Source organism: Octopus bimaculoides, chromosome 19 (assembly GCF_046866305.1).
Source record: "Octopus bimaculoides isolate indiv1 chromosome 19, ASM4686630v1, whole genome shotgun sequence".
Lineage (NCBI taxonomy): Eukaryota > Metazoa > Mollusca > Cephalopoda > Octopoda > Octopodidae > Octopus > Octopus bimaculoides.
Genome location: NC_142946.1, coordinates 3,313,295 through 3,336,091, shown reverse-complemented (window position 1 = coordinate 3,336,091; position 22,797 = coordinate 3,313,295). Strand labels below are relative to the sequence as shown.

Sequence of the window (22,797 nt, the reverse complement as noted above, 5' to 3'; positions counted from 1 at the left end):
AATATATACACAAGTGTGCATACATGCACACACAGTGCAAATACACATTTGTGTATCAATGAGATATATACATGAGTTTAAGTATATCCATACTCAATGCATTGTGGTTCCACAACATCTAAGGCAAGATTGCTGTAGCTCTGCTGTTGGAGCAAACACATTTGTCTCCCTTGTTTTTCTAGGACATACTCTTGCTTTTATGTCTCTATGGTGATGAAGTACTAAGTTGGTAGACGACAGGCATTTCACACAATTCCACCTTAATTGATGGATTCAGGGCTCTAGGAAATGGTTGATGGTTTCTCCCTACATCTTGGAAATGAGTCCAGTGAAGTGGACACGGATATGCTCTTCAGTAATAGGGCCTACAAAAAAGTTTGCATAAATGAGACCCCATCTTGGTTCCCATAGTGATTCCAATGACTTTTCTGGGAAATTCTCCAGAGAAAGGAAAGTAATAGAGGGTAAAAATGAGCTCAGCTAAATGGAAGAGTATGCTAGTGCTGAGAATAGGTGGGGGGGGGGGGGGCTTGGAGAATTGTTATCAGGGTTGATAGACCATCATGGTGGGGGGGGGGGGGGGGTGATGACTGTGAAGAGTGATTTGATATATAAGGTGAAAATGAACTTGGAATGTCCAGGTGGGAAACATAAATTTGAAGAGGTTTAAGCATGTCTTTAGTGTGTGAGCATAAGGGGGGCGGTGATAATATTTTGTCAAGTTATGCATTTCGATCAAGAATTTGACAGCTCATGTCCTATTAATGTAACCATTTTAAGTAGATGGCCAATCCATTTTCCAAGAAGCCCCACCCTAAGGTGGTGCCAATTTCTGAACTAACAAAGCCACAGCAACAAAGTGGGATCCATAAATGATTCCTTACATTGTAGTGTTGTGATCAAGTTTTCTTTCTGTGGGGAAACACACCCTGTGACAGACTAGCAGCCTATCCTTGAACGGCTAGAACTTTTCTCTCCACATCACTCCAGCACAGAATGTTAGACTTCTGTGTGGATTTTTTTTTATGCTTGTCAACTCCAGAAATTGGGGGTGACACAATTTTTTTTAGAATTATTGCTTAAAAAACAAAAGTATTTCAGTAATTGACAACAACAACAACAACATTTCAAATAAACACAAAGAAAAACAAATTTTAAAACAAAATTTTATGAAAAAGATCAACTGTATGAGATGGGGGAGGGGCAATTAAAAACACTAAAGCATTTATTGCAATTATCATTATTATTAATTATTATATATATATTGTTTCATTAAATAACTTTATGTTAGTTAAGGTACACAGCTGTACCTCATTCATTTTGGGTACACAAATCGGTGGTACCTCTTCATAGTCAATGTTTTCTCATGGGTAGCACAGATATGTACATTTATTTGTCAGATGGGGTACATAGACAAGTACAGCTTGCAGTTGGGGTACATCACTACAAGTCCAGCAGTTCTATGCCGGGTATTTAGTTTAGAAATAGTAGAACAGGTGTGTAACAGATCACAGGTACCCTATCTACTACAGGTTGTATTACTACACTGACAGGTAAAGAAACCCAAGTCTGGAGTACCACACAAGTTATATACATCAAAAGAAATGTCGTGGAGTACCCTGGGAGGTGCAGTGATGTTGTAATTAATGTACCACAGATGTGAAATACTACTGGAAGCAGAGTAGTCCAAAAGAGAAGCTATCCTGTAAGCAGTGTACTCTTAAGAGTACAACAGTTTGGTAAGCAGAGTACCACAGCAGTGCAACACTTCTGTACACATTGTACCCCAGATGTACAACACTGCAATATACATGGGCATGAGTAAAAGGGTACAGAGTTCATCTCTAAATGGTTTTGGGGGTGGTTTGGGGTTTTAGTTGTGGGTAAAATACAAATTCAAAGGTGTCCGTGGGTGTTGTTAGGTCTTTAGATCAGTCAGCGTTGTTATGTGTTGTTAGTTAATGATGATCTAAAGAATGTTGTTAAGTCAGTGATGGTCTGTTGTTTGGTCAGCAAAGCAGTGGCTGTCCAGGAGAAGAGCATGGGTCATATCACAGAAATGATAGAGAACAGTTTAGAGATCAATTCTACAGGACAATTGACCATTTGTTTGTTGTTGTCCATATATTTAAAAAAAAAGAAAAGATTTTTAAAAAATGATTCTTTAAAACTGCAACAGGAGGAAAGAAGTGTTGTGGTCAGTAAAACTTGCAGTTGATGAAGGACAGACGCAGAAATGTCCAAGTGTGGTTTAAACTATCACAGCAGTTAACGACGTTCTGTGTAAAAAATAATTGAATGCAGAAATGGACTGACTGGAAGTCGTTGGTGAATCTACCACCTTCACCACCATCACCACCTTCACCACCACCACCACCACCACCACCACCAATTATCATCATCGTCATCATAATCCTCTTGATTACCATATCTGCTGCTTTCTGATGGCTTTCATGTCATACAGTACTTGCTCCAGATGTGGAATTGAGAAGACTAATGATGGATGCCGAATGTCGGCCCGGGAGGCTACCAATGCTGTATCGGCCGGAGAGGAAATGCTACAGAGAAAACAAGAGACCAAAACGTGAATAACTGTTGCTATAGTAACAAGGTATACACAAACATTTACAATAATTCGTTATCAATACAAAAACTTGTTCATTGCTCTCTTACCCACAGGAAATAATCTACAATGTAAAGTATTTACATAACGACAATTGGAATAAGGTACCACCCTGCTAACCAAATGGTCAGAAGTTCAAACCTTTGCTTAGCTGTTGCTATATTTATTATGGTTCTCCTGGCTAAGACCAGGAACTCTGTCTAACAACAAATTCCATTCCCAACTTGTTTCTCTGGGGTTTATGACAGAACATCAAACTGTAAACACAATACACTGCACCCCCCACCCCAGCCCCAGTGGAGCAACAATGCAGACTAACGATATAATGGATTATTGGTTTATAAGATCAATTGCTAATATTATGATTTAAATCATTAAATATTGTATGTGGCAATTTGGTTTAATTAAAAACTGATCAGCTGTGACAATGTGACATGGTTGACAAGATGTCAAGCAATTCTTCCAATTAACAAATGGCTTAATTAACCATGAGAAGCAAACAGAATATGATTTGAAAGTTCTTACTCGAGAAGAACATTTGTGATAAGCTATTTCTGACATCACACTCGGCAGGTGGAGACACTTGTGGCCCCTTGGTGCAGTTGTTCATAGCAAGAATATTCTGGAAAGGATCAGGAACTGTCAACACAACAAGGTACAGAAGCAAGGGGAGAGTATGTGAGGTGGTGGGGTTTCTTGAAAGTCAATTGGAAGAGTTGTCAGGACAACAGAGAGACTGATCTCTGCATAAAAAGTTCAAATCCTGCCAAAGTCAACTTTGCTTTCAAGAGTCGATAAAGAAAGCACCACTGCTGGACTGGGGTCCGTTTTTACTCTTTCTTTTGCTTTCTGTTTGTCACTCTCTTTCCTCAAAGAAATCCTCGTCACCTGTAGAGGAATGAGCTCCACCAGGTCCAAAGATACCCAGGTTATGCTCCTTGTGGCGCCATCAATCAGTTGAGGAACCAAGGCAAGGGAAAGGTCAAATTAGGCAGTTTTAAAGGTCACAAGTAAATTGACCCAACAATATTTGTGAGGAATCAAAGAAAGAACTCTCATAGAGGTATGGCATTTCAGATTCTTTGGAATGGAAAGTTGTGATGGTCATGCCTTTCTGAAAGTAATTAGTGACAGAAGTAAAACTCAAACACAGACTTTGGGGTTGGGGTGTTATCAACCATTAAAACCTACCTTTGGTTCAACCTCAGCTTAGCCCTGATTCCATAGACCTTTGATCAAAGGCATTCCAACCATGACAATCCCATCTCACTTTTTCAAAAAGTATATCAATGTGTCCTTCCCTTTTGTGAGATATAATACAAATTAGACTGCTGTATCTAGCAGGCCAAGAAACCAAATAGAGGCTTTAAAAGTGTTGCGTTACCAATCTATGAGAAATATTCAATCTTTGAGACGTCTGAGAGTCTTGGAACAGAACTGAAGATAATTCTACATTATTCGTCAGAAACCAAAACAAATACAAAAACAAAAGTATATAAAAACAAATCAACTGAGACACAAATCGCATTAATTAAAGAATGGTAAATCATGCAGAACTTGAGGAAATGGTAAATCATGCAGAACCTGGCAAAATAAAAGAAAACATTGAAGAGGAAATACGAAGCTCAATAAGCAAGCATTGGGAGATGCAATGGACCATGCAAATAAAACAAGGGCAGATAACCACAAAACACAACTGCACCAGGGGACAACAGCAGCAGCAGCAGCAGCCATCTTGTAATTATTAGTAAAGACATTACCCCCATCCCCCCTGATTCTGTTGTGTGAGTGTGAACCCCAGGTCGATAACTGATGACTACAGTGTTCTAACTAGCAACATCACAGGAACACTTGATATGGCTGTTAATAATGCTATTTTGGAAGTGGACCCTAGAATTGGAGATTGTGAAGGGATGACTTCTGCAGGGGAAGATTCTAAGTCTGATGTTATAGGGTCTCTTTCATCCAATTAAATTGGTAAATAAAAGGCTGAGGGCCCTTTTTAATTACCGACAGATGTTAACTTCAAAATCCAATACTGTGGTCCTACACTTGAGTGTTGAGTGAACACTCAACCGGCCAAATCTGTTTCATGTGAGGAAGTCTTGAGTTGTCTTCTATGACAAACCTTAATATTTCATAGAAAGGGGAAATATTTGCAAAACATTTCACACATTTCTTTGGATTGCCTTTAACCATTTTCTCAGTGGTCAAGTTCACCTTGGACCGTTCTTTCACTCAACTTAAGCTATCACCTCCCATCACTCACACAGGCCTCAACATCCAAGCCCATCATCAGCTGGGGCTATTTTGCAGAAGATTTTTTTTTAACCCACAAACTCACCCACTCCTTTTACCCCTCACTAACCAATCACCACCACCACCACCATCATCATCATCAAACACTGTAATGCAATCCTCCTTCTCCCACAACTTCCCCTCCGGTCCCTCGCCCACCACAACCAACACAGTCATCCATATTCCAGAGCAACGACAATTCTTGGAAGATTCTGGCTTCTGTGCCTGCCACCCAGAGAAACAACATGGCCCAGAAACTGGTATGAATCTCACAAGACGAGAATTCTATACAAGAGAGATGGTGGGGGAGAGAAACAGCAAAGTCCTCTATATAAGAGGTGGGGGGGAAGACAATAGAGTAGGGTGTGTTTCAAGGGAAAGAGGGGGAGTAGTCCTTTAGTGAGGAGGTGGGGGTAACAGTCGTATAGAGATATTTAGTTGAGGGCTGATCCATTTTCTTGGATCTTCAGTTCAAGGGAGTTAGTTAAGGGTGAGAAATAAGGGTAGATTTGAACCAAGAGTCCATGGCTGGACAGAGGGTGTAACGGGTGAGGGTGAGAGGTGAGCGGGAGATGTAGTTACATCAGATGCAAGAAAACAAGGAGAGGATGACAATGACGATGATGATGATGATGATGAGAAGGAGGAGGAAGAGTAAGAGGAAAATATTTGATTGCACTGTTAAATGATGATGAGGAGGAGGAGGAGAATATTGTTTGATGATGATGACTATGATGATGATGATGATGAAAACCTGAAATATGAAGGTATAATTAACTTGTCTCTAGGACTAGAAAAAGACTATCTTTCAATCTGGCTCCATCTGCTGAAGATGGTAACTGCCTGCTAAAATTGAGGCAGCTCCCAGCATCACAGACACAAATAACATTTAGAACAACATCAACAACAACACCATACAACATTAATAGATTTATTAAACTCGTCTTGCTACATTACCATGGATACATTTTTTTGACTCCCCACCACCCTCTCATCAACCCCTTGCTTTCCCTTGTGTCATCAGGTGACTCTCCTAACAAGCTCTGCCCATGACGGTCACTTATGAGCAAGTGGTGTTACCATCAACAAGGGAAGCCCTCTGCCGAGACATGTTCCCCCCTCACAGACACCTGTGATTCCACCAAACATGATGGTTCCCGAGACACGGTTGAATGGTTTATGGAAAACATGGCCAAAGTCTGTAAGTGTCCAGTTATGCCTAATATTTATCAGGCAGAGAGGTCTGTCTATTTAGACAATGTCCAAAGGATCCACAGCATTGCTGTCCCACAATTCAAAGCTGCTGACTTATTGGCCATACTGCAGCAATAATAGTAGAGGTTTTATTTGTGACATCTGGACATTCCCTTCCTTCCAGTTTCCACTCAACAAAGACATCACTTGAATGGTTTTTCATAGAGAAGGCATCCTTGGGATAGAGCAAGTGGAGTCGGACTTCTTGCTGAAGATTATTAGGCAATGATCAAAAGGTCAATGGTCAATACTCAAATATATTGACCTGACCAGCCACATTTCCTCTAATCTCCAATATGGTTGATATACATTAATCTCAACAGGATTTAAACATCCATCCATATGGCACATGGCTTAGTGGTTAGGGTGTTGCACTCACAATTGTGAGATCGTGGGTTCAATTCCCAGACCAGGCGTTGCATTGTGTTCTTGAGCAAAACACTTCATTTCACATTGCTCTGTGGTCATTTCGACATCTGACATGTGGCACCTGTTGCACCTGTACAGGTAATGTCGATTTGATGGAGGGAGTGAGCTTATGTCTACACAAACATTTGATCACTATAAACAAATCATCTGTGTGGTTGTTCAGTAAGAAATTGTCAGACCCTCATACGTCATCTAACGACGGGAGAGTCCATTCAACAATAATGGTTCCAAGACAAACAGATTTAAGGATTCTGTGTCAACTGGAAACAGCAAAGTGAAGAATCTTCAAAGGTTCCCTTGACTGGTTGTGTTTCAAAAGGATTCCTTTGAAAGGAGTTTTCGTGAGTGACATCTCTGAAATGAGGTTTCTTGAGGTGGTTTCTATTAGAAAAAAGGGGTCAACCCTTCAGATTTATCAAATATTCTAAGGTGAGTATTAGGTGTCTCTGAGAAATCTCATCCAAGTTAATGCTATCATCATCAGGTCACAAATTTTCCATTGGTTGGTTTTGGTTTTAATTGCTGATGCTGTCAGTTGGTTCCTCACCCATCCACTGCCCAAGTGACCAGAGGAAGAATATCAGCTCAGAATGTACAGAGTTAGAACTGGTACAGCAACACATCACATCCAACTCTCCAACAGTTACATCAATCTTCTGCCTATACTTTAACCTCTGATCAAAGGCAAAGATGAGCGCTGAGCTCAAAGCACTGTAATGAGTTGGCCATTTCATTGTGTTTTGATGAAATAATGAAGTTTTGAGAAAGAATATGAAGAATGATAAAGTGATAATGATCATTTCAAGAACTGACAAGAATTTCTTGAAGAATTTCTAAGAAATATATAATCCAAATTCTCACTAATTAATATCCAAGCTAATATATAATTAATAATTAGAATTATCTACAAGATACCACCTAATCTAGATTATTAACAAACAATATATAAATTATTGTAATCCTTATCTACAAATCCTTCATGGAAACTAATTAACATTCTCAAGAAATTGTGTTTAATTATAAAACAGTCTAATTAAAGTATTAAAATGTTACACAAATTAATAAAAGATTAATTCAATCCTTTTCCTTCCACACACACTTCATCACAAATAATTTACACTTTATCAGTCGTTGTCAGTTAACTAGCATGCAACAGCTTACCAACAACACAACAACAACGTAACTACTTCAGGTGTTAGTATAACTACCACATTATGTCGGATTGAATGATGCAACGATAAGACCTGGGACATGGTCAAGTCGAACAACAAACGTGCAAAAAAGGCTACGGAGAATAATATCATCATAAACTTTGATGCAATTAGATATCGGAGAAAGAACCAAATTAACAAAGACTAATTAATGCAAAGTCATGCAGTAAGTTTGTGACGCCTCCAGCAAGCAAAGCTATTTTAAAATTCTTCAAACTATACAAGAGTTTGTATGTGTTGTAGCATTGAAAATTTTGTGTCCAATGAAAGTTTGGCAAATGCAGAAGAATAGCAAGAACACCGAAGAAAACTCGATATCTTTCAAAACAGTCTTGTAATCACCATTAGATCTGAGACGGGGGACGACTTTCCAAGAATGGTCAGCTAAGAATATGGTGCTAATAAGTCTGTGGAATAGCCATCAAAAATGGGGAAGACATTGTGAGAACTATTTAATATTAGTGGTATCTATATTAATTAATTAATATAAATTATATCACTGTCATTAAATCAGTCTTCTACAACCAAGACAACTGTTTCAGTTGGACTACCATGGTCTGAATGTCAGTCAGAACACAAGACATTCTGCTGCATTTTATTCAAAGTCTCTGTGATAAATAGAGAAGTGATTTCCGAGAATTCCATCAGGGAAAGTTTATGTAAAATGATAAATCTGGAAATTAAAGATTTGTGGGTAACACCCAGATATCTGAATAAGTAGTTGTGTGTGTGCATGAGACTAAGGAATATGCATCAACATATCATAGCTATGATCTGAGACATAAAACAGGGCAGTCATAATAGGTACAGAAATAGGGCAGTCAGAGAAGTATAAGTTAGTTATGAAACTTAGGTTGTTGAATCAGGCAATCATAACAGTTGTCATAATACAAAGCCAGTCATTTATCACACTGACTAAGCCAGTTGTAGAAGCTTAGGTCAGTAAGTAAGTACATAGTTCTATTAAACAGCTGCAACATGACACAGTCATAGGAGTTCTGTCATTGAATAGTATGGTCCTGGAAGTTCAGTCATAAGTAAGATGAGGGATTCTTTATCTCATAATAAACCTGTCTAAATACTAACTTTACTTTTAAGATAGAATGTGAGGTGTGTGTGTGTGTGTGTGCAGTATATCTTATAAAGTACCTACAATTAGAACTGGTGATACACACAAAGAGAATCACAATATTTATAATGGAACATCCAAGTAAAACTTGAGTTGGAGGAAAAGTGGACAGGGGATGGGGTAGGGGGATAAAAAAACATCAACAACAACAATAACAACAACAACAAAATATGTGACTAATCCAAAGAAGTCAACTTAACACCAGCCAATCATTTTGCAAGCAAAAAATGCAGACAATATTGAACAGAACAATACCATTCCATCATATTTGAGAGGCCAATATCAGACAAGTTGCTCCACCGAGCAGAACAACACCTCATGATTTAGAATTTAATGATTTCACTTTCAAATTTATTTTCTTAGATTTAAATATAGTTTGTACACGTGACACAGTAATGGCCACAGGAGAAGAACTTCAAAACGTTAATTTTCTAAATTTAAAAGGAAAATATGAATAATTTTATCGCTTTGATTTAGTTGAATATTAATTCATATTTATTTATTTGCCATAATTGTTGCAATCTTTTAAATAAGGTTGTTGTGACCAAGTTTAACAGACACATGGCACTATTGAAATGGACATCGTCACATCGTCCTATATTCACAATCTGGACACTGATGTTACTACCTCACCTGTATCTCTGAGATATCAATGTACAAAGTAAAACTGATATTGTCAACAAATGCAGACAGCTCAAGAATAAACAGTTCTGATAATATAACTCTTCTAAAGTACAACAACGAATACATTCATATATATATATATATATATATATATATATATATATATACAGTATTATTCAGAAGAGGTGCTATTAGACCAAAATTTGGAAAACAGTCTTGCTGTCCAGAATAAAAGGCAAGGCAGCCATGTTGTGCTTCGTTGTCTGATATTGACCAATTACCATGTTGAGTGGGAAAACACAGAGAGCAGAGCAGAGCGGAGAAGAAAGATTTTGAGTAATAAGTAGAGAGCTATCAAAACAACTGTTGCCAAATCAAGAAACGACAGCTAGAAAAACAAAGTTGAAACAACAGTTAAGACAGCCATACAGTACCTCTGAGGGGGGACAGCCATTCACTGTGAAGAAACCAAACTTAGTTGGTTGTTTCAGTTAAACCAGATAGAGATATCTGAAAATGTGTTACACACATTAAAATGATGTAATGAAACAAATCAATTAGGGTTGAAAACACACACATGATAAACGCGTTAATTTACACAGGTCGTATTGTAAACACAACCCGGTGTTACACAGAGACACACTCAGTCGGTTCACTGGACAGTTTGTAACGTAGAAAAGACAGGTGACACAACGTTTCCGATTCTAAAACTGAGATTTTCTAGAAATACAATGAGAAAATGAAGAAATGGTGGTGCGATGTAAGAGAGTAAGAAGAGTTTGGAGTTTACTGTGGCGAGGAGTACAAGTATTACTGTGAGCTGTTCAGTACTGTAATAGTGTAGTAGTAGTAGTAGTAGTAGCAGTAGCAATGTTTTGTACTGTGGTAGAAATGGTGTTGTATGTATACGATAGTATGGTAACTAGAGAGATGTCAAGAGTAGAATAGAAACATTTTACAGTAAAAAACAAATCAGAAATCATTTTGAAAAAGCTTAATGAAGTGATTGTAGAAGGATTCAATCACTCAACCCCCCCTCTCTCTCTCAGCACGCACACACACACACACACACACACACACACACACACAACACACACACACGTGCACACGCACACACACACTGTTTCATCTTTCCTTCAAAAAAAAATTCCCCGATAACTCCAGATTACAGGTAAAAGTACATCACCACCACCATCACCTCCCCTACTTTAACACCTGACACAGGAAGCAAGGGAGCATAACAACAACAACAACAACAAGAGCAATAATAATAATAATGATAATAATAATAATGATAATAATAAATTTTGTTTTTTTTAAACTATGGCAAAAAGCCAGCAATTTTAAGGAAAGGTGGTTAGTCGATTGCATCAATCCCCAGTATATGACTGGTACTTTATTTTATCAACCCTGAAAGGATGAAAGGCAAAGTTGACCTTGCTAGGATTTGAACTCAGAACATAAGGAATTGGAAAAAATATGACAAAGCATTTTTTCTAATTCTCTAGCAATTCTGTGAATCTAACACCCAAATAATAATAATAATAATAATAATAATAATAATAATACAAGCAACAACATTAACAGTGGTTGTTAAATTGTTAAATGTTGGTAAAGTCTTAAAAGAATAAAGAAAACCAAATTATTCAGAATCTATAAATAGCAACATGTCTGTTGGTGCCACTAAAAGACCAAACCCACTTCCGATCGATATTGTATTGATATTGCAAAAAAAAAAAATTATCAATTTATCTTATTAGTTACCTCCCGTGTATGCTTTTTTTTTTGTTTTAAACAACTGTAGAGGAAGTGTTTGTCTGTTAATAGCTTGGACAATCTGAGGTGATCGAAGTTTTTCAGCTCCACCATATTTGGACATGTGAAAGTATGTAAACATGTATAAACATTGAGGAGTAGGGGAGAGAGAGGGAGGGGAAAGAGCAGGAGGACAAGGAAGAGAGTGTGTGTGTGTGTGTGTTTTACTTACTTTATCTCCAACAATCTCCCCTAGTTTCTCGTAGATTTCATTAAAACCAGCCTTCAAAGACTCGTGGTAATCTTTCTGTTCCGTCTCAATGAGTTTCGCATTCAAATCCAACGCTTCACTGCAGATATGGATAAAGTTCCTGAAACGAGAGAGAGAAGGGGGGAGGTTAGATTACAGTGGAAGGTTGGGGGTGGGTAGGTGCAGTGAATATGACAGAGAGAGAGAGAGAGAGAGAGAGAGAGAGAGAGAGAGAGTATAGTCGAGAGGGAGGGAGGGAGATGAGACAGTGGTTTGGCAGAGACAAAAGATTAAAGGGAGAAGAAGAAGAAGAAGAAGAAGAAGAAGGAGGAGAGGAAGAAGAAGGAGAGGAAGAAGAAGAAGGAAGAGGAGGATAATGAGAAGGAGAAGGAGAAAGAGAAAGAAGAAGAAGAAGAAGGAGAAGAAAAAGAAGAAGAAGAAGAAGAAGAAGGAGGAGGAGAAAGAGAAGAAGAAGAAGAAGAAAGAGATGCTGACTTACTTAAAGACATCTTTGAGTGCTGCCACTTTACCAACTGGATACTTGTTGACTTTGTCTTTACTGAGGAACGCTTCAGCATAGGCTAATGGACCAGCATGCACCTGTGGGAGAGGACGCACAGACAGCCATAGTCACTATTCGAGCTTTAACAGCATGTCTTTTTTTTGCAGTCTTTCATTCGTAGCAGACACCTTGTCCAACGCTCACAGCAGACATGCACGGCACTCACGCAACATCATTCATGACATCTGTTGAACCGTTTAGCAATAAGATTACTCAGTTGAACTGAACATTTCTTCAATTCCTTCATTCTTTCATTCTTTTACGTGTTTCAGTCATTTGACTGCAGCCATGTTGGATTTTAAAGGATTTTAAGTCGAAGAAATCAACCCCAGGGCTTATTCTTTGTAAGCCTGGTATGTATTCTATTGATCCCTTTTGCCAAACTGCTAAGTTACAGGGACATAAACACACCAACATCGATTGTCAAGCGATGGTAGGTGGGACAAATAGACACAAAAGCACACTCACATACACACACACACACACACAAATACACATATATATAAGCTTCTCTCCGTCTACCAAATCCACTTACAAGGTTTTGGTTGACCTGAGGCTATAATAAAAGATATTTGCCCAAGGTGCCATGCTGTGGGAATGAACCCAGAACCATGTGGTTGGGAAGCAAGCTTCTTACCACACAGCCACGCTATGACTTGTCTACTTGTCTCATAGCTTTGAAATTTTGATGAATGCATTTGCTTATTTTTAGACCAACATTGCAGGGTATGCATGAGAGGCCTGATCTGGTCAGTTTGGACACAAAACAGGTGGACTATTTTGGCCAGTTTGAATGCTAAAGGGTTAAATCAGTAAATACCATGTATGTAGAAAGTAGGGTGTATAACGTTTATGGTACCTGGGTACTGACACAGCCTTGTAGGTTCAAATGGAGTTTCTTAACATCAGGTGTGACAGCTCGGACAACTTCCTGAAGGTCAATCACTTTATTATGCAGCTCGTCAATGGCTACTTCGATGGGGGACAGTTCCTGCTCCGTGTGTTCAATGATTTCTATTCTTTTCTTCACATACGGGAAGGTGTGAGACGCTGGAGAGAGACAAACAGACAGACACGATTCATTACATAATATTCTCTTAATTGTTTCCGTCATCAAAATCCATGCCCACGGCAGTTATTTCCCTTTAGCTCAAGCAAAAAATATTATTGACAAAACATTTTCAGAGCCATTTGTTTCTCGACGCAAAGTATTTTATAAATTGATTAAATCAAGCTTCAGCAGACAATGCTACAGTGAAAGAGGCCACAGAAGTATGAAATATATCGTGTGTGTGTGCACATATACATACACATGTGCATGTGTGTGTGTATACATGACTTTTTCACTTCCCTAGCATTAAACTAAAACATCTGTTTGTTGTCTACACCACCTGTCTTCGTCTTTTGTTTGTGAATTCTCCCTATATATATATATATATATATATATATATATATATATATAAAAGCAAAGATTTAGATTCAGATGAATATGGTACTTAAGTTTAGGCACCAGAATTTAGTACGTTATTATCTATACAATTTCAAAGTAAGGTGATTAAAATCAAAATAAGCAACAAGGATATCCAGAGGTAATGCAGTACGATCGTTTCATGCAACTCCATTTAATTGAACAATGTAATCATTACATCAATTTAAATGCAGAGCAATCCTCAGGATTGCTCTGCAATTTAAACAGATGTAATGATTGCACAGGGTCACCAAGTACTTGCAAGACAAAAAAAACTTTCACACTGCATATTCAAACAGGTGTCATAGTAGACTCTACTGCACACTACATATCCAGACTGCTGTCACACTGCACTTCAGTGCATATGCAGGCGACTACCACTCTGTATCCTATTGTTTGTCAGAATATGCAGTATATGCAGTATGCAGAATATGCAGAATATGCAGAATATGCAGTATATGCAGAATATGCAGTAACGTAGCCTTCAAAGGTAGCAGCTGTTTACAAGCCATAGGTGTGTTAGTGCCAGACTGACCAAAAGATTGAGGGCCAAACTGTGGGAAGGGAGACTTACTGGTCAGTATTGTCCGTAGTTTGTACTGTTCCGTAATGGAGCCATGAGCAGGTCCGTTCTTTGTAAATGGTGTTTCAAACATAAAGCGTTGTATGTTGTTGTTGCGTTCGAATTCTGTGAGTCGTTCCTTACTTTCCTCTTTCGTGAAATAAGGGGTTACATAAGTGACCTGGATGAAGGCATATTTAGGGTCAAGTTCATCAACATTCACCTGGAAATAGAGAAAAGAGTTCCATGCTTTGTCAGTGAAATGGGGGCGAAAGGGACAAGTTGGATAAGTCCATGTTATACTAATGTGAAGAGTAAATCTGAAGTTAGACTAGTCCAAATTACACTGAAGGAGGTTTGGTCTGTAGTTAGACCAGTCCATATTGTACTAGGGAGAGTTAGGTTAGTAGATAGAGCAGGTTATAATATAATGAAATAATGAGAGGGGGAGAAAGTAAGATATTTATTAGAAAGTGAGAGATGTTGTCATTCCATTGATGATTTTTCTGTTATATATAAGGTTGATTTCACATAAATGATGGGAATAACAATAACAAACAGGTCAAGCATGACCACCACTGAAGAATTATTGAGCTAACCTTCTTAGAATCCATGATCAACTTCACATTCTCTTTGCCGTAGCGGTATGTATATAAATTGAACAATCGGTCACAGATTTCTGAAAGGTTGGTCACTTTAGGTTCTTTATAAATATATTCTTTGCCATTTTCTTCATCAAAGTGAGCCTAAAATTGGTACAAAATAAATTTTTAAAAAATATCAGTGCCAAGATGTAAAACAATCAAAGGGTCATGTGACCACAATTATAAAGAAACTTGTTTATTTTATTGGAATATTGATACCATATCTATACAAGCAGGTAGCTGTGAAGGTGCCCCAATCATTCCACCACCCTCGATCCCCATCCCTAACCATTTGTTGCACACCTTACCTATCAATCTAACCCCTATTATCTGAGAACGCCTTGCATTCTTACTTGTCCAAAAAATCACATCCTTACCTGTCCATTTTTACCTGTCCAAAAACTTGCGTTCTTACTTGTCCATTCTTACCTGTCTAAAAACTTGCATCATTCTTACCTGTCCATAAAATGCTACGCGATAATATTTTCCGAGGAGCCGTTTGCCGGAGTGCATCACTTCAACGATTTTATTGTAAGCTTCAAATAATTTGCGGTAACTCTCAGATAATCTCTGTAAAAGAAGGATCAAAGGATAAGAGATTAGGGAGAAGAGAGGGGGGGGGGCATTTAAGAATTGGTAAAGAGAGAGAGAGAGAGAGGGAGACATCTTGGGATTGGTAATGAGGGAGAGGGGTAGGAGTTGAGGTGGGGGTGTAGGCATCTAAGAATTGGTTAAAAAAAAGGGAATTATTTCACAACAAATGACTAAAATAGGGGTTATCTTTTAAAGAGGGGAGGATGGGAAAATAGGATAGAATTGCTGTGATGGTGGTGATGATTGTTTTTGAGTGATAGCGGCGGTAGTGTTGGTGGCCATGTTGTTGATGGTGGTGGTGGTGGTGGTGGTATAGTCAGAGATAATAAATATGATGATGATTATGATGATAATGATGATGGTGGTGATGATGATGGTGATGGTGATGATGGTGGTGGTGGTGATGATGATGATAGCTTACCTCAAAGTCTCTGGCCACTTCATACATTGGAATAATGAGTTTGTAAATGTCCCCTAAAACTTCATAACGTTCAGCTTGTTCTATGATTCTGGCAGCTTGTTCCAGGTTCTCAATCAATGTACTCTGCAGGAACACAAGACACAAACATGGAATGATGTGTATTTCTTCATCGACAAACAGTCAATCCTCTCCCTCCTTCTACACCTAACACAGACGAGCAGAAAGGATTATGGTTATTAGCACCAATTGTACTAATAAACCTTTCTAGTAAAGGGCACAAAGCCTGAAATTTGTGGGGAGGGGACAAGTCAATTACATCGACCCCCAGTGTTTCACTGGTACTTAATTTATCGACCCCGAAAGGATGAAATGCAAAGCTGACCTCGGTGGAATTTGAACTCAAAACGTAAAGACAGACAAAATGCCGCCAAGCACTTCGCCTGATGTGCTAATGATTCTGCCACCTTGCCACTTTAATAATAATAATAATAATGACAAAAAAAGAAAGACTCAGTCACTTGTATCTTGTTCATCACATTTCCCCTATAGATCATTCCCTTTAACCAAAGTTGAGGGACCCAAAAGTATATGCTGTGAATTGGGTCCAGCATAGTTAATATAGGGGCCATAAACAAACAGCCTGTCTGCATGTGTGTGTGTGTGTGTGTGTGTGTGTGTGTGTGTGTCTGTGTGTGCGTACTTACATCAGTGTAGTGAACATCCTGCATTCCGGAATCATCTTTTATAGAGGATTCTTCTGTCTGTATGTTGGGGGAGATCATGTGAAATGCAGCACAGCCTTGTGGGTAGGTTCCTGTTGGCAAACACAGAATTACAAGTTAGAATATTTCATGGTAAGAACGTCAAAACGAACAGTTTTGCATCAGTTTCAAAGACCACTCGGACATGATAAAACAGTTGTCAATGTCGGTAAGTAATATGTTTACATACATGATTATTATTATTATGGTTTTGCTTAGGCTTAGCGATACTAATAACCTGTTGTTAGAAATCAATACCATTATGCTTTAGAGTAAAGCATTTGGCGGGTACAGAGTGTAATATCAATTAATGAAAGACAAAAGAACAGAAGTTACATAATCACCTTCATTAGCTTACAGCTGTTTCTGCTATAAAAAAAACAGTGCACTAAGAGTTGGTTGTCTATGCAACATTCGATAGCTTCCTCAGAGCCATTAAGCTGATGAAAGTGATTATGTAAACTAATGTTGTTTTGTCAGTCATTAATTGATATCCATATATACATACACATGTGATTGGTCATCACTTGAGGGAGACCAAAGACACACTGGTCAATCCTTTACAACAAACTAGGAACTGATCAAGTAACAACAGGGATCAGTATTGCTCAAGTTCTGTTGAAGGGTCAGTTTAATAATGGTCACTTACTGACAATGACCGGATATTGATTGATCATGGATGATAATCCCGATTTTGATCAGTTATTGATGACAGCTTGATATTGGTCAAGCTTGGTATTGGTCAAGCCCCAAAAGGACAATGTGTTCAGTCTGATAAAAAGCAGAGTCTGCCATGCTAATGCCTCCACCAATGAGTTCCAGGACATGGTAGAAATTAATCAAATCAGTTAATTAATATAATTTGGTGTACAACAAACGTGGACCCCAACCGACCTCATACAAACACACAGTGACCATGCCACTGGGTCAGGTTAGTTCATGGCTTAAGACTAAGGTTTCTACGGCTTGAGCAGGGACTAAAAAAGTTAGTAAAGTGGTCAGTGTAAAGTAGCTGCTACTCTATGGTCATTTCAATTAATAATTGCGTTAATTAGCGAGACTTAGACAAGACAGACATAACGAGAAAATATTTCCATTTCACAGTTTTTCAGAAAATACTTTAAAACAACAATTCGAGATTTGTTCCTATTGATTTTGTGGACACAACTCAAGTCTCCGGTGTCCACTACAGCTGGATATAAACTGACATCTCTGGTGTCCAGTGAATCCGAACAACACCAGAAAGTTAGAATCATTAAGGGGTGCAGCTAAGAGAAAAAATGTGCAGACCAAATGCAGGTGAGAAGAGAAACTGACCCTAAAACAACACGAAAGAATAGGACGTCATCACATGGATACCTGGAGCAGCATCAAGTTGAAAGCTGATTATATATATACCTGGGTGGACGTATCTGGATTGATTGTATTTCTTTTCTAACACCGTTACCAAAAACACACACACACACACACACATATATACAAAGCTAGCCCTTCCCCCACAATCACACCCATACAAAATTCTTTGCAAATATTTCATGGTTTTCAATAGAGTGCAAGTCTGGGGCACCTGAACCATTCTAGTGGTGATTGATGTTTCACGATGAAAGAAATTCTTCAGTGTGTAAGATACTGAGTCAACATGGCACCATTGCAGACAGAATAATAATAATAATAATAATAATAATAATAATAATAATAATAATAATAAAAAAAACAGAAAAGAAGATTCTGAAGACAGAACAAAGCAGAAGAGAATTTCAGGATTTCTTGGTTCATTCCGTTCAGTGAAGAATAATGGAAAATATTAGATAAAAGCAAATAGATTAATCTTAATGAAGCAATAAGCTAAAGAATCAGAGGCTAAGTAAAATTACATTAAATGTATGTATATTCACACACACACACACACACCTATGTGCATGTGTGTGTGTGGGTGTGTGTGTGTGTGAATATACATACTTACATATATCTTAAAATCATATTTAAAATCATATTAAAGAGTAAAATAAAAACCAGTTGCAGCAAGCAAAGCTCCTACCTGTGTGGAAACTTCTGCAATTACCATCAATCCTTTCTCATCAATTTTACATAAAATATCAATATTTGACCATTTAAATGTAAAAGAATGAGACAATTCAACCATGCCATACTTCGTGGAATGGTAATCAGGGACAAAACAGCTAAATTTTCCATCATTTAAATCAAATTATGACATCACTCAAAATTTAGGATATTTTTTTTTACAAGAACTAAAGCATTTACTAACAACTTATGTGTAGAACAAATTGAATGAAATGAGAATTCTATGAGAAACTGTAAAGGAATGAGATTAAAATAAGAATCAAAATAAAAGGAGAAAAGCTCAGAAGGGCAAATCAAAGCCCAGAATGGTCTAGTAAGGATGATGAGAGAGAGTGCGTCCTTGAGAGCAGAATCTGAACAAGATAAATTCCTTTCTGATGGAATAACATCTCAATAAGGACCTGTAGCAGAAATAATGTAGGAGAGACAAGAAAAAAACAAAAAAAAAACAAAAACAACAAATAAACTGACAACAACAGAGTTTATATATATATATATATATATATATATATATATATATATATATATATATATATATATATATATAATTATATATGTATATATATATATATATATATGCTTTATATATATATATATATATATAATTATATATGTATATATATATATATATATATAATTATATATGTATATATATATATATATATATAATTATATATGTATATAATTATATATGTATATATATATATATATATATATATATATATATATATATATAATTATATATGTATATATATATATATATATATATATAATTATATATGTATATATATATATATATATATAATTATATATGTATATAATTATATATGTATATATATATATATATATATATATATATATATATATATATATATATATATAATTATATATGTATATATATATATATATATATATATATATAATTATATATGTATATAATTATATATATATATATAATTATATATATATATATAATTATATATGTATATAATTATATATGTATATATATATATATATATATATATGCATTATATATACATGTATATGCATGCATACCTGTACATGTTTACATACTAAATACACATAAGAAACACTCATTCACTTATACACAATGTATAAATCTGTGTGTATATATAAATATGTATGTATGTGTGTGTATATATATATATATATATATATATATATACATATATATATACTTATGTATACATATATATATACTTATGTATATATATATATATATATATATATATACTTATGTGTGTGTGTATATATATATATATATATATATATATATATATACTTATGTGTGTATATATATATATATACACACATATAGTTTGATCTATGCCAACATGGATGTTAAATGATGATGGTGAACTCCACATGTGTAGATAATGAGTTAATATATACTAAAACTACTCATCCAAACTTAAAACTATGACAAGATGAACAAAGAAAAAAGAAAATAAAACAGAAAAAAAAAATGAAGCCAGGCAAACAATAGAAAATAAAACATGAAAGAAATGTGTGAAAGTTGTCTTGTTGTGTGTTGCAGTAACAACTGTGTCATTGCATCATATATACATCATACACAGACGCACATGTATGTTGTCTGCGTATATACATACATGTATGTATAACGATTATTTCATGCATGGAATAGAGCATGCTGTCAAATACTTACTCGGCTTCATCTTCCCTGTCGGCCCGAAAAGGAAGGCAAAAATCACATCAATAAATCATGAAATTTCGTTAATGGAACAAACAATTGTTTAATTAACAATCATTACAGTTAATGACTGTGTTAATTATAATAGTGGGAATGGTGGTGGTGGTGCTGGTGGTGGTGCTGGTGGTGTTTGTTTTGATTGTTGTGGTTTTGGTTGTGACTGTGAACCTAACAATATATAACAATGTAGATATATTGTGTAGAGTGTGCGTGTGTGTGTTGTAGATCTTCAAATGTGTATTTACTTTGTAACTGATTTGATCTGAAGCACAAGAGTCATGTTTGAGAGCAGGATAAAGAAATACAACAAAAATGTTTGGCAGTTTCATTAACTCTGGAGATAGAAATCAAAGTGAATTGAGGTTTTTGTGTATTCAATGGTTAAAGGAACCCATCCAAGGTTTAGTACATAATATAGGGACTACAGTTTTATTTCAAGATTTCTTGCCAATAGAGAAAGAACCGGTTTCTAACCTAGATCCAAGGCTCCTTCATTGGAATTTCAACATCAACAACAGGGTATGTATGTATGTATGTATGTATGTATGTATGTGTGTGTATGTATTTATGTATGTATGTATGTATATATGTATGTATGTGCAGATTTGAATGTTTTATGTATGCATTCTCATGCATATCTAGACATGCTCATATATATTTAAATGATAAACTTCTGGAAAGTTTTACAGATTTTTACACTTCCACTGATGGACTGGGTATGTAGTTTTCGAGTCAGCTTTCTCCGTTCTGGTTCCGAGAAATGTAGTAGTCCATATTTACAAAGAAACAGCTGAGCACTTTAGAAGTGTGAAACCTATGTATGTATGTATATATGTATGTATGTATGTATGTACGTACGTATGTATGTGTGTGTGTGTATGTATGTATATATGTATGTATGTATGTATGTATTATGTACGTATGTATGTATATACATCTGAATGTATATATATATATATATATATATATATATATATATATATACATACTCACCGCTGTAATACCAACAACTGATTTGTTAGTTTGCAGTGGTATTCCTGTTGTAGGGATAAGAAAGAAATGGGACCTGTTTCTTCAGTGACACAATCACAGAGTTATCTCCCTTGTTCAGGGTCATCTCTCCCCCACCCCCCCAGCTCCATCTGTCACACTGGCTACAGTAGCATGGTTTGAACTTATGCCCTTCAGGTCAATGGCTATAACTCAGTAGTCACTGTGCCAGAAATTCCCCAAATACCATTCCCACCCATGCTACAAATGGAACCAAAAAAGTCAAAAGCCAAAAGTTAAAATACGAAAAAGAACACTAATATTGCTCTGTCCATCTTTATCTTAGAATTCTGTTTGTTAAAGAAGTTCCACCAGCATTTCCAAATTGTTATTGCATGTTACTAATAAGTTTGCAGACATTATTAATTGTCAAATTACTAAATATTAGTTAACACTCAAACGAAAGATTATAGCCACACATTAATAGCAACAGAATGAATCAGAATTCAAAATAAGCATCAGATGATTGTGAATTTCTGGTTTATCATAGAAAATATTTAGATATCAAGGCGAAGGGGTGGCTGTGTGGTAAGAAGCTTGCTTCCAAACCACATGGTTCCCGGTTCAGTCCCACTGTGTGGCACCTTGGGCAAGTGCTTTCTACTATAACCTCAGGCCAACCAAAGCCTTGTGAGTGGATTTGGTAGACTTGTGGTCTAAGAATTTGTGGGGAGGAGGTAGATTTGTTGATTGAATCAATGCCAGTACATGATGGATGGTCCTTTATTGATCTTGGAGGGATGAAAGACAAAGCTGGTCTTGGCAAGATTTGAACTCAGAATATAATGGATTTTGTCCAGGGTGCTAACGATTCTGCCAGCTCACTACCTTAATAATAATAATGGCTTCTATACCAAAAAAGATTTCTTTACTTATAAACAAGTATTAAAATAATTAAATTAGTTTCTAAAATACACAGAAATTCTAAAATTTGAGTGAAGTGGCTACAACTAGAAATCTATGATAATGATGATGATGATGAAGATAACTATCTATTGTGGTATTGATAACAATAAGAGGCAACAGATTATAGAAATGCCTTTTACAAACAACTGCAGCCATTGTTTTCATTAGAAAAAATTAATTTTGGTTAAAAATATGCAGAAAGTTATTTGTTCAGTTTGGGGCACAAGACAGGCCTTGGTACAAAGTTGTTAATTAATTATTAAAAAGTATAAAAATAAACAAACTTAGAAAAACAAAATCACCCGAAAATAAACAAAAAGGAAAAAAAAAACATAACTTACCCCTCCTTCTCAAATATTCTGAAACAAGTGCACTTATATGAAGATAGCAATGCGCCGCCTGGGAACAAGTGAGAAATAACATAATAATAATAATAATAATA

At 36.4% G+C, this 22,797-nt stretch overlaps 1 protein-coding gene across 38 annotated transcripts in view; it reads right to left on the bottom strand.

Annotated features, from left to right (window-relative positions):
• Nucleotides 1-1,152: 1,152 nt before the first annotated feature.
• LOC106880262 (dedicator of cytokinesis protein 9) overlaps nucleotides 1,153-22,797 on the bottom strand; it is a 186,904-nt gene continuing 165,259 nt past the window's right edge. For 25 of the 38 annotated variants that reach the window (XM_089366507.1, XM_089366519.1, XM_089366510.1 and 22 more), the window contains 11 exons: nucleotides 22,697-22,754; nucleotides 20,355-20,369; nucleotides 16,529-16,638; nucleotides 15,825-15,947; nucleotides 15,266-15,379; nucleotides 14,765-14,911; nucleotides 14,178-14,388; nucleotides 12,995-13,185; nucleotides 12,073-12,173; nucleotides 11,556-11,694; nucleotides 1,153-2,558 (listed from right to left, as the gene is read on the bottom strand). In XM_089366507.1, the coding sequence (XP_089222633.1) occupies nucleotides 2,457-2,558; nucleotides 11,556-11,694; nucleotides 12,073-12,173; nucleotides 12,995-13,185; nucleotides 14,178-14,388; nucleotides 14,765-14,911; nucleotides 15,266-15,379; nucleotides 15,825-15,947; nucleotides 16,529-16,638; nucleotides 20,355-20,369; nucleotides 22,697-22,754 (1,311 nt within the window). In that variant the 3' untranslated portion in view covers nucleotides 1,153-2,456. Of the gene's footprint in view, nucleotides 2,559-10,002; nucleotides 10,079-11,555; nucleotides 11,695-12,072; nucleotides 12,174-12,994; nucleotides 13,186-14,177; nucleotides 14,389-14,764; nucleotides 14,912-15,265; nucleotides 15,380-15,824; nucleotides 15,948-16,528; nucleotides 16,639-20,354; nucleotides 20,370-22,696; nucleotides 22,755-22,797 lie in introns of all 38 variants that reach the window. The other 13 variants (XM_089366518.1, XM_089366520.1, XM_089366505.1 and 10 more) reach the window with 3 other exon arrangements.